At 41.2% G+C, this 17,803-nt stretch overlaps 1 protein-coding gene across 6 annotated transcripts in view; it reads left to right on the plus strand.

Moving 5' to 3' along the window:
- The window catches only part of LOC106592614 (sialoadhesin), a 157,167-nt gene that overhangs the window by 20,130 nt on the left and 119,234 nt on the right, over window positions 1–17,803 (plus strand). For 3 of the 6 annotated variants that reach the window (XM_045708976.1, XM_045708974.1, XM_045708963.1), the window contains 10 exons: window positions 1,365–1,442; window positions 1,722–2,066; window positions 2,217–2,447; window positions 2,574–2,939; window positions 3,051–3,266; window positions 3,506–3,847; window positions 3,949–4,176; window positions 10,330–10,674; window positions 10,786–11,016; window positions 11,366–11,404. In XM_045708976.1, coding sequence (XP_045564932.1) covers window positions 1,388–1,442; window positions 1,722–2,066; window positions 2,217–2,447; window positions 2,574–2,939; window positions 3,051–3,266; window positions 3,506–3,847; window positions 3,949–4,176; window positions 10,330–10,674; window positions 10,786–11,016; window positions 11,366–11,404 — 2,398 coding nt within the window. In that variant the 5' untranslated portion in view covers window positions 1,365–1,387. Of the gene's footprint in view, window positions 1–1,364; window positions 1,443–1,721; window positions 2,067–2,216; window positions 2,448–2,573; window positions 2,940–3,050; window positions 3,267–3,505; window positions 3,848–3,948; window positions 4,177–10,329; window positions 10,675–10,785; window positions 11,017–11,365; window positions 11,630–11,838; window positions 11,936–12,035; window positions 12,091–12,204; window positions 12,482–13,465; window positions 14,331–17,803 lie in introns of those variants that run through there. The other 3 variants (XR_006762272.1, XM_045708978.1, XM_045708966.1) reach the window with 3 other exon arrangements.

The following is a 17,803-nucleotide window of genomic DNA, read 5'->3' on the forward strand; positions in this document are numbered from 1 at the left end:
CTGGGGTGCAAAGGAACAAAAATAGATAACAGTGTGGGGATGAGGTAGTTGGATGGGCTATTTACATATAGGCTAGCCAGTCTTGTGTTTCACAATTTTTTTGTGATTTGTTTCCAGTTTGTTATGTTGTTTTTAGCCAAACATTATTAAGGAAATTATTATTAAGATGGTGCCGTAATATTGAGATGCCAGTAGGGAGAGGTCTATAACACTGGACACTTTCGTAGGTGAGGAGGAGTGTACATTGAATTGATTAGTAGAATAGAATGAATGATATCATGGAACTGACCACATGTAAATTAAACTTTGACTTGTTACATATAGAACTCAGAATGTGTTGCCTTGCCCCTCTAAGTTATTATAAACATTTCAAATTGAATAGTGAACAAATGGTTTACATGGTTCTGTATTTAAAGAAGTGTAAGGTCTATCATTTGGAAGTGTATGACCCACTCTTATACACTAACCTCCCCTTTCTGATGTGCTGGTCTGGTCATTATACATGTTAATGTCTTAAGGAGGAAGGATAGTTCTGCCTCACCTACCTGTGCCCTGACTACTTTAAATATGTATGAACCACAGTACTCCCATGCACTGTTAGTAAGTTGACTTACAGTACAGACCTCTCCCCTTCACTTCACTCTGTTAGTACTCTTGACAATATCTTGAAATATTGTTTTTAGTTATTTGTATTTAGTCATAAGTCATAGACTTGAGGGTAATGTATCCTTTACTTCTTGTTATGTTTTGAGCTGTGTTTTGGTTGTTACATCAGGGCCAGTATTCAATAAGTGTCAGTGTAGGAGTGCTGATCTAATCAAATCAAATGTTATTTGTCACATGCGCCAAATACAACCTTACCGTGAAATGCTTACTTACAAGCCCTTAACCAACAATGCAAATCAGGAAATAGAGTTACATCGGGTTGACATGATTAACCAGGTGGAACATGACATGCTCAGTGTAACGCTGTAGTGTGTGTGTGTGTGTGTGTGTGTGTGTGTGTGTGTGTGTGTGTGTGTGTGTGTGTGTGTGTGTGTGTGTGTGTGTGTGTGTGTATGTGTGTGTGTGTTCGTGAGTGCGTATGTCGGTGTGTGAGTCACTTGCTGTTTATCCTCATAGCTTGGGGATAGGAGTTATCATTGAACCTGGTGGTCAGTCTTTAGGCTGCTGTACAACTTGAAGGACCGTAGAGAATTGAACGTTTATCATCCTATATTTGGGGTTTTGAGAATAAAACAGCTTCAGAAAACAAGGTAAAAATGTGTTAACAGTACAGCAGATCTAGATCTTTCAGGAAGTATTTTTTATATATATGTTGTATTTCACCAGCTATAGAGTGAGTTGTTGTTTATGTTTCTAAGACTGCAGGGTGGGAGACGCAACAATGGCTTTGAGAAAAGCAGGAAGTGTGTTGGTGGTCTTTTTCTGGTCTGTGGCAGGTATGGTCCCTTTCATAACTGTTTTAGTTGCCCTGTGTTTCAATTTACAAACATGTCTAAAAGGTTAAGAGTCATAATGTTATTCTGCTGTTCTGTTTGGCGTATCTACTTCACTTTATATAGTTGTCTTTCACTCCTCATTGAGAGATGCTTATCTGTGGTTTCCATTCACACTCAACTCAGCAACTATGGCAACAAAATGTGGACACAACCTTCTGCTTTTGTGAGCCATTTTGGCTTAATTGTGATACCCTTGTGTTGTGTGACTGTGGGTTTCAGTTGTAATGGGTCAGGATGGCTGGAGTGTGACATACACCCCTCAGAGTATCTGTGCCTTGAGGGGGTCAACAGTTGACCTGACCTGCTCTTACACATATCCCAGTGGTACAGTCACAACAACCCTCTGGTTCACTAAATGGGAGACTGGTGTAGAACCTGAATATCTAGGACAGGACCCAGAATATGCAGGTCATGTGGAGTATCATGGGGATAAGGAGAAAGACTGTACCCTGAGAATCAAAGACCTGAGAGAGAGAGACTCATCTACGTACTGGTTCAGATTATTAACAGATCAGGAAGGAGGGACATATACTGGAAGTCCTGGAGTCACTTTGTCTGTCACAGGTACAGTAACAAATAGCTTTTCTTTTGAATTCCAATTAGTTCTGGACAATTGTTGTGGTGTGTATGTATAGTAGTCTGTATAACACTGTATTTCTTCCATCTTTGTATTAGAGTGATAAGTCAGTGATAAAGGGATTTACAGTGATATAGTTTTTTCTCCAGGTCTTCAGGTGAAGGTGACTGGTGGACATCAGGATAAGACACTGACCTGTAGCACCACCTGTACTCTGACTGACAACCCCACCTACATCTGGTACAAGAACGGACAACATCTAGATGAAAGCACCTCCCCCCAGTACAAAAGCTCAGTCTCCAGCAACTACATTGATGGTTATTCCTGTGCTGTAAAAGGCCAGGAGGATCTCCACTCTCCTGCAGTGTGTGAGTGTGAATTTAATACATTATACTGTGTGTTGGCTTCACTTTGTCATTTGAGAACTTTTTGCATTTCTAGGAAGAACTGAGAATACAATCCAGTTGTCCTCTTGTTATGTCACTGTGTTTCAGGTGTTCAGGGTCAGGACTGCAACAGAGTAACTTACACCAAGAGGAGAATCTGTGTCTTGAAGGGGTCAACAGTGGACATATCCTGTACTTATGTTGGTTATAATAGATTCAAATCATCACTTTGGTTTAGTCCTAAACGGAGTGCTAGTTGGACTAATAAGTTGACACCTGAGGACCTAACCAGAGACCCAGGGTATGCAGGTCGTGTGGAGTACACTGGAAGAGAGAGTGAAACATATGAAGGTCCCTCCTCCCTGAGAATCTCAGATCTGAGAGAGGAGGACTCAGCTGAGTATCGCTTCGCTTTTAAAACTCAAAACTTTGAATGGGGTCATAGTTTCCCAGGAACAACTCTGTCTGTCACAGGTAATACTACACTGTATGATACAACTGTAAATCATATTGAATTACAGGAGAAAATAAATGAACCATCCTGGTAACACAGAGGTGTATGTGGTTTTATACATATTGTTTCAGGTCTGCAGGTGAAGGTGACTCCTGCTGCAGAGGGACAGAAGACACTGACCTGTAGCACCACCTGTACTCTGACTGGCAACCCCACCTACATCTGGTACAAGAACGGACAACGTCTAGATGAGCCCACTTCCCAGCAGTACTCTGTCAATAGTTATTATTCAGACAGTTACTCCTGTGCTGTAGAAGGCCATGAGGATCACCACTCTCCTGCAGTGTGTTAGTATGAATGAAACTAGTATTTTATGTAGTATCATTTAGAACCAATAAGAATGGTATTACATTCTCTATCAATATTCTTAACAATATACATTGGAATGATAAACAGTTTTATAGATGTATGTACATGTATGTCAATATTATTTTAAAATTCAAAATGAAACTGTCCAATACATCTGAAACACTTGAAACTATTCTCATTATCGTTTCAGGAATTGATCAGCTTCATTTTGTTTCAGGTGTTTGGGGTGAGAGCTGTATGAATGTGACTTACACCCATCAGAGTATCTGCGCTTTGAAAGGGTCAACAGTGGACATATCATGCTTTTACACACATCCCAGTTGGCATAACGTCACAGAAGTATACTGGTTCAACAAATGGGAGTCTGGTGTAACTAAAGACCTGAGCCAGGACCCAGAGTATGCAAGTCGTGTGGAATACCATCGACAAACAGAAAAGGACTCCACTCTGAGAATCACAGACCTGAGAGAGAGTGACTCAACTGAGTACAAGTTCAGATTTACAACTGATGAGGCAAGATGGGGGTACAGCTTCCATGGAACAACTCTGACTGTCACAGGTAACACTGCATACCACATTATACAGTTTTGAAGAGTCATGATGTTAATAATTAACTCCATTTTGAACCGTATACTCTTTTTTTGCTCTTCTTTAATTCAGGTTGTCAGGTGGAGGTGACTCCTAAATGGAGTTCACAGTCGAAGACACTGTCCTGTAGCACCACCTGTACTCTGAGTAACCCCAACCCCATCTATATCTGGTACAAGAATGGACAACATCTAGAGGAAAGCAACTCCACCCAGTACAAAGACGCAGTGTCCAGTAACAGTAAAGACAGCTACTCTTGTGCTGTAAAAGGCCATGAGGATCTCCACTCTCCTGCAGTTTGTGAGTGTTTATTTAACCTGTTTGGGATAGGGGGCAGTATTTTCACGTCCGGAAAAAAAACGTACCCGATTTAATCTGGTTACTACTCCTGCCCAGAAACGAGAATATGCATATAATTAGTAGATTTGGATAGAAAACACTCTAAAGTTTCTAAAACTGTTTAAATGGTGTCTGTGAGTATAACAGAACTCATATGGCAGGCCAAAACCTGAGAAGATTCCATACAGGAAGTGCCCTGTCTGACAATTTCTTGTCCTTCTCTTGCATCTCTATTGAAAATACAGCATCTCTGCTGTAACGTGACATTTTCTAAGGCTCCCATTGGCTCTCAGAAGGTGCCAGAAAGTGGAATGGGGTGTCTGCTGTCTCTGGGCGAAGAACAGCAGGAGAATTTGTGAGTGGTCAGCCTGGGGACAGTGACACTGGAGATGCTCGGTCATGAGACTACTAGCCTTTGAAGGAATACAACGTTGCCGGTTGGAATATTATCGCTATTTTACGAGAAAAATAGCATAACAATTGATTTTAAACAGTGTTTGACATGCTTCGAAGTACGGTAACGGAATATTTAGACATTTTTTGTCATGAAATGCGCTCGCGCGTCACCCTTCGGATAGTGACCTGAACGCACGAACAAAACGGAGCTATTTGAATATAACTATGGATTATTTGGAACAAAAACAGCATTTGTTGTTGAAGTAGAAGTCCTGGGAGTGCATTCTGACGAAGAACAGCAAAGGTAATCCAATTTTTCTAATAGTAATTCTGAGTTTAGGTTGTCCCAAACTTGGTGGGTGTCAAAATAGCTAGCCGTGATGGCCGGGCTATGTACTCAGAATATTGCAAAATGTGCTTTCACCGAAAAGCTATTTTAAAATCTGACACCGCGATTGCATAAAGGAGTTCTGTATCTGTAATTCTTAAAATAACTGTTATGTATTTTGTGAACGTTTATCATGAGTAATTTAGTAAATTCATTGGAAGTTTGCGGTGGGTATGCTAGTTCTGAACATCACATTCTAATGTAAAAAGCTGTTTTTTGATATAAATATGAACTTGATTGAACAAAACATGCATGTATCGTATAACATAATGTCCTAGGAGTGTCATCTGATGAAAATCATCAAAGGTTAGTGCTGCATTTAGCTGTGTTTTTGTTTTTTGTGACATATATGCTTGCTTTGAAAATGGCTGTGTGATTATTTTTGGCAGGGTACTCTCCTGACATAATCTAATGTTTTGCTTTCGCTGTAAACCCTTTTTGAAATCGGACAATGTGGTTAGATTAACGAGAGTCTTGTCTTTAAAACGGTGTAAAATAGTCATATGTTTGAGAAATTGAAGTTATAGCATTTTTGAGGTATTTGTATTTCGCGCCACGCTCTACCCCAAAGTTTCAAATATTTTCACATCACCCTCCCCTTGTACTGTAAAATAAGTTCAACACCCTCCCCCCCTCATAGGCTTAACTCGAAACAATGTTTACGACCACAAATTACAATAACTGCAGCGACCGTGTATTTATAAACGTGAATATCGACTTTGCCATTTCAGCATGCTTTTGTGGCATGATCGATGCCACGCAGGGCTACGGGCCAGAAGTTTGAGTGTTCGCGACCATCACAAACAAGCTCGCCCTGCCTGCCTATTCCATTACACTACGACCATATACAAAATATATGCCACAAATTTTCCACCAACCGGTTTCTTTGCCAATGCACCACACAACCAATAAACAAAGCATTACGACTTCGGTCACTTCAATTTCATGCTTTGCGTTTTCAAAACCACAATAAATAGACTACGTCAATCTCGACAAACAGAAAAATACATCTCTCCCTACCTTGTAGGCTTACCCAGTATCGAAGGCTTGGCTTGACAATCTCCGAATGTCATTAAACTTTTAGTTGCTTTGTAACAGATGTCTCTTTGCATTCATCGATTTGCCGCTGCACAGTTAGGATTGATTGGTTGATTTTATTTGGTAGTAAAAAAAAAAAAGTGATCAGGATTGCACAATAAAGTCGGAGATTTATTTCCATTGTGGTCCATATTTTTTACATAAATACATATACAATTATACTGACCAAAAATATAAATACAACATGCAACAATTTCAACGATTTTAGGTATAAATGCACAGAGGAGAATGGGGAAGATGGGTGACACTTGGAGGGCGGTGGAGACAAGCACGAAGACAGGTGAAACAGATCAGGGTGTGACAGTACCCCCACCCCTCTAGGGACACCACCTGGTGCCCTACCTGGGCGCATACCAAGTTGACCGGGGTGCCGGCGGTGAAAGTCGGCGATGAGGGCCAGGTCCAGGATGTCCTTAGCGGGAACCCAGCATCTCTCCTCCGGACCATAACCCTCCCAGTTAACCAGGTACTGGAAACCCCTGCCCCGAGGTCGAACACTGAGGAGGCGTCTCACCATGTACTCCGGATGGCCGTCGATGAGATGGGGAGAGGGGTGGGCCTGGAAACAGGAGACAAAGGGCTGTGAGACAAAGGCTTCATCTTGGACACATGAAAAGTGGGATGCATATAGTGGGTACGGAGCAACAGAAGACAAACAGCAGAGAGGCTAAGGACTTTAGAGATGGGGAAAGGACAAATGAAATGGGGGAAAGTTTACGAGACTCCAACCGGAGGGGCAGGTCCAGCGTAGACAGCCGCCGAAGACATGTATGTCAATTAAGGCAGCCCTCCGCACCTCTCTGAATCATAGGGGTTGGGTTAAATGTGGATATTAAATGTGGATATTTGGCGAGCGGAACGCCTCGCCAAATATCCAATGGAAGAACGTGGCGCGAAAAAGAAAACCTCAAAAATGCAATAATTAAAATTTTTCAAACATACGACTATTTTACACCATTTTAAAGACAAGACTCTCGTTAATCTAACCACATTGTCCGATTTCAAAAAGGCTTTACAGCGAAAGCAAACCATTAGATTATGTTAGGAGAGTACATAGACACAAATAATCACACAGCCATTTTCCAAGCAATTATATGTCACATAAACCCAAACCACAGCTAAATGCAGCACTAACCTTTGATGATCTTCATCAGATGACACTCCTAGGACATTATGTTATACAATACATGCATGTTTTGTTCAATCAAGTTCATATTTATATCAAAAATCAGCTTTTTACATTAGCATGTGATGTTCAGAAATAGCATACCCATCGAAAACATCCGGTGAATTTAATAATTACTCATGATTACGTTCACAAAATACAGAACAATTATTTTAAGAATTATAGATACAGAACTCCTTTATGCAATCGCTATGTCAGATTTTAAAATAGCTTTTTGGCGAAAGCACATTTTGCAATATTCTGAGTAGATAGCTCGGCCATCACAGGCTAGCTAATTTGACACCCACCAAGTTTGGTGCTCACTAAACTCAGAATTACTATTAGAAAATGTGGATTACCTTTGCTGTTCTTCGTCAGAATGCACTCCCAGGACTTCTACTTCAACAACAAATGTTGTTTTGGTTCCAAATAATCCATACTTATATTCAAATAGCTCCGTTTTGTTCGTGCGTTCAGGTCACTATCTGAAGGGTGACGCGCGAGCGCATTTCGTGACAAAAAATTCAAAATATTCCATTACCTTACTTAGAAACATGTCAAACGCTGTTTAAAATCAATTTTTATGCTATTTTTCTCATAAAATAGCGATAATATTCCAACCGGGTGACGTATTCATTCAAAGGCTGAAAGAAAAAAATTGAGTAGTCTCATGGATGCGCATCTCCAGTGTCACTGTCCCCAGGCAACTCACAAATTCTCCTGCTGTTCTTCACCCAGAGACTGCAGACACCCCTTTCCACTTTCTGGCACAATGGAAGAGTTAGAAAGTGTCACGTTACAGCAGAGATGCTGTAATGTCGATAGAGATGCAACAGAAGGACAACAAATTGTCAGACAGGGCACTTCCTGTATGGAATCTTCTCAGGTTTTTGCCTGCTATATGAGTTCTGTTATACTCAGAGACACCATTAAAACAGTTTTAGAAACTTTAGAGTGTTTTCTACCCGAATCTACTAATTATATGCATATTCTCGTTTCTGGGCAGGAGTAGTAACCAGATTAAATCGGGTACGTTTTTTATCCGGCCGTGAAAATACTGCCCCCTATCCCAAAGAAGTTAAGGCAATATGAGTGTCAGAACGGGCTCCAGACCAGGATAGAACCAGTGGTCCAGTTGTGCCTCTGTAGCCATAAAAAATCCCAAAACAATAGGAACATGGGGAGATTCAATAAGAAGAAACCTTATGGACTCACTGTGATTGCCCAACACACACAGGTTAATAGGAACCATACAGTGAGTGACCCTGCCAATGGAGCGTCCATCCAGTGCACTGGTTAAGTATAGAACAGAAAGGAGTTATGTGGAGATACCCAGCTCAGATACCAGAGTGGCGTCCATGGAGCTCTCATCAGCCCCAGAGTCAATGAGCACCCGGAGAGATTTAGACCTGTCACCCCAGAGCAGGATAACATGGAAAGGGATACGAGTAAAAGGAGTCGAAAACCTCCCAGCATGGCCCACCATTGTACTCGTACCGAACCGATGAGTCTGGTCTTTTACTGGACAGTTGGATTTGTAATGCCCTGTAGCACCACAGTGCAGGCAACTGTTGGAGTTAAGCCTGCGTAATGCAGGCGTCGGGCAGCCGTGGATGAATGAGCAGCCGTGGATGAACAAGTGGAGCCGAGAACAGACCACCTCTCCCTCCTGCGTTCCCGTAGACGCCCATCAATCCTTATGGTTAAAGCTATGAGGGAGCCGAGGTCTAGGGGTAACTCCCGAGCTGAGAGCTCGTCTTTAACCTCCTGCGATAATACATGAAGAAAGGTATCGAACAGAGACTCCGGGTTTCAGGCACTCTCGGTGGCCAACGTGCGAAAGTCTACTGTGTAGTCTGCCACACTACGGGGTCTTGATGTAATCGAAGTAGCTTTCGGCCGCCTCTCTCCCGGACACTGGAGAATCGAACACCTTCCTCACCTCTGCAATGAAATCCTCCAGACGAAGGCAAATGACGGATTGTTGCTCCCAAACTGCCGTTAGTCAGGTGAGCACCCTTCCAGACATTAGCGTTATCAGATACGCTATTTTCGAACAATCCGAAGGGAACGAAGACGGCTGCAGCTCAAAGATGAGCGAGCACTGGGAAAGACACGCTCGGCTGGTTCCAGGATCCCCAGCATAGCGCTCCGGAGGAAGTAAGCGGGGTTCTCGGGAAGCAGAAGTAGGCTGTACAAAATCACCACTTGGAGGGGGATTACTGTGCGTCCGGGAGGTCTCCGTTGTGGCATGCTGCTTGATAGATAGTCCATAGAATTGCTCCAGTAATGTTTTGAAACCCTGGTCATGACTTCCCACCAGTGTATTGTTTCCTTCTATAAGGTTCTGGAGTAACTCCTCCTGTCTTCCAATGGTGGCTCCATGCATAGAGACAGTGTTGTGGAGCTGGTCCGAGTCTGCTGGGTCTGTCATGGCCAGTTATTGGTGCCAGACTACATGACAAGGAAGATTTCAATTTACCGGACATTTTATGGATGTTGGCCTAATGAGCCACATTCACATATCCTTAGAAACAGCCTGTAACAAATTGTATAAAGATAAGCATTTTATTGTTAGATAAAAGGGGTAAATCTGGTAGGCCAGAAACAGTCTTACTCACCTCAAGTTCAACTGTCGGTGTCAGTAGGAGCGCTGGGGAGCACTGCATTCAAGTCATAGGCCTTCAGTAGCTGAAACTTAATAACAGCCACACAACACCAAACCTTCACAAATGGTTATAAACTTTATTAGGATAATATCAAAAGTAAGTCAACCCATTGTTTACAGGGAAAATACGAATAGAAGAGTCAATGTAAACCAGGGAAAAATTGCACTACCCTCTCCTGTGCACACCAAAAAACCACACAACCCTCCTCAAAGCAGAATAAATAGTTTGACAACTCTCCCCCAGTAAATTTCAATCTGTCCCTAATACATCATTGTACAACTGTAACTATTTAACTGTGTTGGTTTCACTATGTAATATTACAACTACGACATTTAGCGTTTCTAGAAATAACTGAGAATGCAATCCAGTTGACCTCTTGTTATGTCACTGTGTTTCAGGTGTTCAGGGTCAGAGCTGCAACAGAGTGACTTACACCAAGAGGACAATCTGTGTCTTGAAGGGGTCAACAGTGGACATATCCTGTACTTATGTTGGTTATTATTCCACCACATCAACATTCTGGTTTAGAAGTGATAAGTCGACCCCTGAAGACCTAACCAGAGACCCAGGGTATACAGGTCGTGTGAAGTACCCTGACAAAGAGACATGGAGAAATGAAGGTCCCTCCATTCTGAGAATCTCAGATCTGATAGAGGAGGACTCAGCTGAGTATCGCTTCACTTTTAAAACAAACAGCTTTGAATGGGGTCATAGTTTCCCAGGAACAACTCTGTCTGTCACAGGTAATACTGCACTGTATGATACAACTGTAAATCATATTAAATTACAGGAGAAAATAAATGAACCATCCTGTTAACACAGAGGTGTATGTGGTTTTATACATATTGTTTCAGGTCTGCAGGTGAAGGTGACTCCTGCTGCAGAGGGACAGAAGACACTGACCTGTAGCACCACCTGTACTCTGACTGACAACCCCACCTACATCTGGTATAAGAACGGACAACGTCTAGATGAGCCCACTTCCCAACAATACTCTAGTAATACACTAGTAGTGTTGGGTCCTTCTGCGGATAGTTACTCCTGTTCTGTTGAAGGTCATGAGACTCTCCACTCTCCTGCAGTGTGTGAGTATGAATTAAACTACTATTCTATTTAGCAAGTATCAATAATTTAATATCAATGAGAAGGGTATTACTGCTTTATCTATCAATATTCATCATTACATAGAAATTACAGACAATGTCATAGATGTATGCATGTCTATAGTTAGAATGTTCAGTACCTCAAACACTTGAAGAATAGTTTAGTAGACACTCCGGTCCTAAAGTATCTCCAAATGTATTCTTGTTCATGTTTTTTGTAAGTGATAGTTTTAGATAGTCCTCTGACTTTAGATATAATTAATTTTACACATGACGTCATTTGAGGTAGTATACTATAGTCCTAACCTTCTGACAAATTCTGCTTTACTAGATGCTCCAAAGAACACCTCAGTGTCAGTCAGTCCCTCTGGTGAAATAGTGGAGGGCAGTTCAGTGACTCTGACCTGCAGCAGTGATGCCAACCCACCTGTGGACAAATACACCTGGTACAAGAAGAATGTAGCCTCACCAAAAGCATCAGGACAGAGTTACAGCATCACTAACATCAGCTCTGAGGACAGAGGAGAATATTACTGTGAGGCTGAGAATACAATAGCATCTCATAACTCTACAGCTCTGATGATCATTGTAGCAGGTAAAGTTTCATCTTCAATACTTCAATACAAAATGTTCAATAAGAAATGATGTTTCAAGGTAATCTTCTCATAGTTTGCCTTATTACACTTTGGTTTATAACTATACATAGTCTTATATATACAAGTATTGCATTAATGTCCTGTATTGCTGTATATTCATTTTCAGTTCATAATAACATGTACTCATATCATCTATATTATCTTTTAGAGAAACAAACCTCAGTTATAGCTGCAGCTGTAGGAATCATAGTGGTTGTTCTGGGTGTCATACTGGCTTCATGTCTCTCTGGCTTCATGTGGTTCAGGTGAGGGAAAATGCATATTTTAAAGATTATTTCACTTTATTATCTTCATTACTTTATTAATAGATTCATTCATTCATTCATTCATTCATTTACAAAACAGGAAGAAGTCCTCCAAATCCACCTCTGACACAAGACACACAGCAGACAACGGACAGGTCAGTCTGTTCAAACAGATGTAAGATCATTTTTATTGCTTTGTGGGACATTTCCACTCTTCATGCTGTCAGTCCCCAGGTCTATTTATATTGTCTGTTCTCTCTCTCCATCAGGGAGACTCTAGTCCAGTGTATGACAACATCTCAGGCATGGCCATGACCCCTACTGCAGCACAGACAACGGCCACCGTCGACCAGGATGACGTTCACTATGCCAGCATCCACTTCTCTCGCTTAAAAACCGTCCAGCTGTCTCAACCCCAGAAACAGGACGAGGATGTCCAGTACGATGCTGTGAAATTCGACTGCCCCAGTTATGCCAACCAGTGAACATATTCTGCCATTACAACAACAGTCAATTCTAGAGCATTGTGGATACACCGCATTAAAGGTGAAGTTGGCTTTTTTTACAACCAAATTTCTATTTTGTATGTAAATATTATAGAAGGGTCCAGACACCTTTTACTGCGACTTCACTTGTTTTAGAGAAACTTACCCCAACCAGCAATTCACTTCCTCATCCTCGTTGTGCAATAGAGGCACTGAAAAAAGATGAACAAATGCTCCAAAAACACAATACTGTCTTTTAGAAACAGAAATATCTCAGTATAGTGATGCAGGACTTTAGATGTTGCAGTTGTACACATGAAATTGTGTCATTCCAAACTTTATCCACAACGTTATATTCCATTTTGTGTGACTCGTGCTGTTTCCCCGTCCAACTGTTGTATTCTCTGTGTAGCCTGCTGATAGAACGGACGAGAGGCATCGTTCAAGTCTCAACAACATGGAACATAACGTTGTGGATTAAGTTCAGAATGACACAATTTCATGTGTACAACATCTAAAGACATGCATCACTATAGACTACTTAGAGCTTTTTAGTTTCTAAAAGGGTGTTTTGGGGTGTTTTTGGAGCCCACTTACTGAACAACGAGAATGAGGAAGTGAATCGCTGGTTGGGGATAGTTTCTCAAAAAAAGAGTGAATTCGCCCAAAAGAAATCCGGACCCTCCTATAACATTCCAGTTACACATGTTTTTAGATTTGGTTGTAAACAAGCTATATTCTTGTTTACAGCTCATTCATATGCTGCTGCTTATTGGACGAGAAGACCATGATGTCATTAATAAGTGAAAGAGGTGACCCCTAGTGGCCACTAGTGTTGTCATTTCCTTACAAACCCAACAATATAATGAGAGAGTGCTGGTTTTGAGGAACTGTACTGTGTTCCAAATGGAACCCTATTCCCTATTTAGTGCACTACTTTTCACCAGAGCCATATAGGCCTTGGTCAAAGTAAGGCACTATAAAGAGTATATGAAGGTTTTTTGGGGAAGCAGATTCTGTTTCATTTCTGTTTCTCTCTCTTCAGACTCACGGCAGCACAAGCAGCTGAGGAGGACTCCTCTGTTCTCTACAGTACAATCAACTAACCCAGAACCGAGAAGACCTGAACATTACAATCCCAGAACCAAGAAGGTCTGATCACAACAAACCCAGAACCAAGAAGAGCTTAACACAACAAACCAAGAAGACCTGAACACAACAAACCCAGAAGAGCTGAACACAACAAACCCAGAAGAGCTGAACACAACATTTACATTTTAGTCATTTAGCAGACACTCTTATCCAGAGCGACTTACAGTAGTGAATGCAAACATTTCATTTTTTTTTTTTGTGTGTGTACTGGCCCCCCGTGGGAATCGAACCCACAACCCTGGCGTTGCACACACCATGCTGGCGTTGCAAACACTATGCTCTACCAAGTGAGCCACAGGGAAACCCAGAAGACCTGAACACAACAAGTTTGACAGAAACCCTGTATATCTGGACCTGTCTAGTCCAACTAAGTATTATAATAATATATCATGATATGCCATTTAGAAACACTTTTATCTAAAGTGACTTATTATGTGTGGATACATCTTTCATGCCGGTGGCCCCATTGGGAATTGAACCCAAACACCATGTTCTACCAACTGAGCCACAGGACTACTGTATTCACACTTAGTTGGAGTGCTGATCTAGGGTCAGTTTTGCCTTTTAAACTATGATGAATAAGATGGGGAACCTTGTAAATCACTTTTATGTTAAATATTTTTCCTTTCATTATTTAACTTCCCTGGGCTAGGTGGGACGCTAGTCAACAGCCAGTGGAATCGCGTGGCGCGAAATACAAATACCTCAAAAATGCTATAACTTAAATTTCTCAAATATATGACTATTTTACACCATTTTAAAGACAAGACTCTCGTTAATCTGACCACATTGTCCGATTTCAAAAAGGCTTTACAGCGAAAGCAAAACATTAGATTATGTCAGGAGAGTACCCTGCCAAAAATAATCACAGCCATTTTCAAAGCAAGCATATATGTCACAAAAACCAAAACCACAGCTAAATGCAGCACTAACCTTTGATGATCTTCATCAGATGACAATCTTAGGACATTATGTTATACAATACATGCATGTTTTGTTCAATCAAGTTCATATTTATATCAAAAACCATATTTTTACATTAGCATGTGATGTTGAGAACTAGCATACCCACCGCAAACTTCCGGTGAATTTACTAAATTACTCACGATTAACGTTCACAAAATACATAACAATTATTTTAAGAATTATAGATACAGAACTCCTTAATGCAATCGCTGTGTCAGATTTTAAAATTGCTTTTCGGCTAAAGCACATTTTGCAATATTCTGAGTAGATAGCTCGGCCATCACAGGCTAGCTAATTTGACACCCACCAAGTTTTGCGCTCACTAAACTCAGAATTACTATAAGAAAAATTGGATTACCTTTGCTGTTCTTCATCAGAATGCACTCCCAGGACTTATTCTTCAACAACAAATGTTGTTTTGGTTCCAAATAATCCATAGATATATTCAAATAGCTCCATTTTGTTCGTGCGTTCAGGTCTCTATCCGAAGGGTGACGCGCGAGCACATTTCGTGACAAAAAAATTCAAAATATTCCATTACCGTACTTCGAAGCATGTCAAACGCTGTTTAAAATCAATTTTTATGCTATTTTTCTCATAAAATAGCGATAATATTCCAACCGGGCGACGTTGTATTCATTCAAAGGCTGAAAGAAAAAAATTGAGAATTCTCATGAACGCGCATCTCCAGTGTCACTGTTTCCAGCCTGACCACTCACAAAATCTCCTGCTGTTCTTCGCCCAGAGACAGGAGACATACCATTCCACTTTCTGGCACCTTCTGAGAGTCAATGGAAGCCTTAGAAAATGTCACGTTACAGCAGAGATGCTGTATTTTCGATAGAGATGCAACAGAAGGACAAGAAATTGTCAGACAGGGCACTTCCTGTATGGAATCTTCTCACGTTTTGGCCTGCCATATGAGTTCTGTTACACTCACAGACACCATTTAAACAGTTTTAGAAACTTTAGAGTGTTTTCTATCCAAATCTACTAATTATATGCATATTCTCGTTTCTGGGCAAGAGTAGTAACCAGTTTAAATCGGGTACGTTTTTTTATCCGGCCGTGCAAATACTGCCCCCCTAGCCCCAACAGGTTTTTAAGTAACATGGAACAGAATCTGAACACAATAACGTTGCTTTGTATTTCTGAAATAGCCTCGATGTACAGTTATATTTTATATGAAGGCTGAGAACATAAATATATGTTTTAATTACTTCTTGATGTTCGCTCACAGGAACAATACTTCTATTCTACAGTACTGTACAATTCTGTTACATTCTAGAGTACTGTACTATTCTGTTACATTCTACAGTCCTGTACTATTCTGTTACATTCTACAGTCCTGTACTATTCTGTTACTTTCTACAGTCCTGTACAGTACTCTTATGTTACATTCTACAGTACTATTCTATTGTTGTATACTGTACTATTCTATTACAGTACTATTCTATTACATTCTACTGTACTATTACATTCTACTGTACTATTACATTCTACAGCACTGTACTTTATATTACAGTATACAGTACTGTTTCAATTATATTACAATCTACAGTACTGTACTGTTCTATTACATTATACAGTACTGTACTATTACAGTGTACAGTACTAATACATTCTACAGTACTGTACTATTCTATTACAGTATACAGTCCTGTTTCTATTCTATTACATTCTACAGTCCTGTTTCTATTCTATTACATTATACAGTCCTGTACTATTCTATTCTGTTACATTATACAGTACTGTACTATTCTATTCTGTTACAGTATACAGTCCTGTACTATTAGTATACAGTCCTGTACTATTACAGTATACAGTCCTGTACTATTACAGTATACAGTCATGTACTATTACAGTATACAGTCCTGTACTATTACAGTATACAGTCCTGTACTATTACAGTATACTGTCCTGTACTATTACAGTATACAGTACTATTCTATTACAGTATACAGTACTATTCTATTACAGTATACAGTACTATTCTATTACAGTATACAGTCCTGTACTATTCTGTTACATTCTACAGTCCTGTTTCTATTCTATTACAGTGTACAGTACTAATACATTCTACAGTACTGTACTATTCTATTACAGTATACAGTCCTGTTTCTATTCTATTACATTCTACAGTCCTGTTTCTATTCTATTACATTATACAGTCCTGTACTATTCTATTCTGTTACATTATACAGTACTGTACTATTCTATTCTGCCACAGTATACAGTCCTGTACTATTAAAGTATACAGTCCTGTACTACTACAGTATACTATTACAGTATACCAAGCATCTGCCTCTAACCCTAGGAAGCTCTTTGCTACCTTCTCCTCCCTCCTGAATCCTCCTCCCCCTCCCCCCCTCCTCCCTCTCTGCGGATGACTTCGTCAACCATTTTGAAAAGAAGGTTGACGACATCCGATCCTCGTTTGCTAAGTCAAACGACACTGCTGGTCCTGCTCACACTGCCCTACCCTGTGCTTTGACCTCTTTCTCCCCTCTCTCTCCAGATGAAATCTCGCGTCTTGTGACGGCCGGCCGCCCAACAACCTGCCCACTTGACCCTATCCCCTCCTCTCTTCTCCAGACCATTTCCGGAGACCTTCTCCCCTACCTCACCTCGCTCATCAACTCATCCTTGACCGCTGGCTACGTCCCTTCCGTCTTCAAGAGAGCGAGAGTTGCACCCCTTCTGAAAAAACCTACACTCGATCCCTCCGATGTCAACAACTACAGACCAGTATCCCTTCTTTCCTTTCTCTCCAAAACTCTTGAACGCGCCGTCCTTGGCCAGCTCTCTTGCTATCTCTCTCAGAATTACCTTCTTGATCCTAATCAGTCAGGTTTCAAGACTGGGCATTCAACTGAGACTGCTCTTCTCTGTGTCACGGAGGCTCTCCGCACTGCTAAAGCTAACTCTCTCTCCTCTGCTCTCATCCTTCTAGACCTATCTGCTGCCTTTGATACCGTGAACCATCAGATCCTCCTCTCCACCCTCTCCGAGCTGGGCATCTCCGGCGCCGCCCACGCTTGGATTGCGTCCTACCTGACAGGTCGCTCCTACCAGGTGGCGTGGCGAGAATCTGTCTCCGCACCACGTGCTCTCACCACTGGTGTCCCCCAGGGCTCTGTTCTTGGCCCACTCCTATTCTCGCTATACACCAAGTCACTTGGCTCTGTCATATCCTCACATGGTCTCTCATATCATTGCTATGCAGATGACACACAATTAATCTTCTCCTTTCCCCCTTCTGACA

The sequence above is a fragment of the Salmo salar genome, chromosome ssa02, assembly GCF_905237065.1.
Source record: "Salmo salar chromosome ssa02, Ssal_v3.1, whole genome shotgun sequence".
Lineage (NCBI taxonomy): Eukaryota > Metazoa > Chordata > Actinopteri > Salmoniformes > Salmonidae > Salmo > Salmo salar.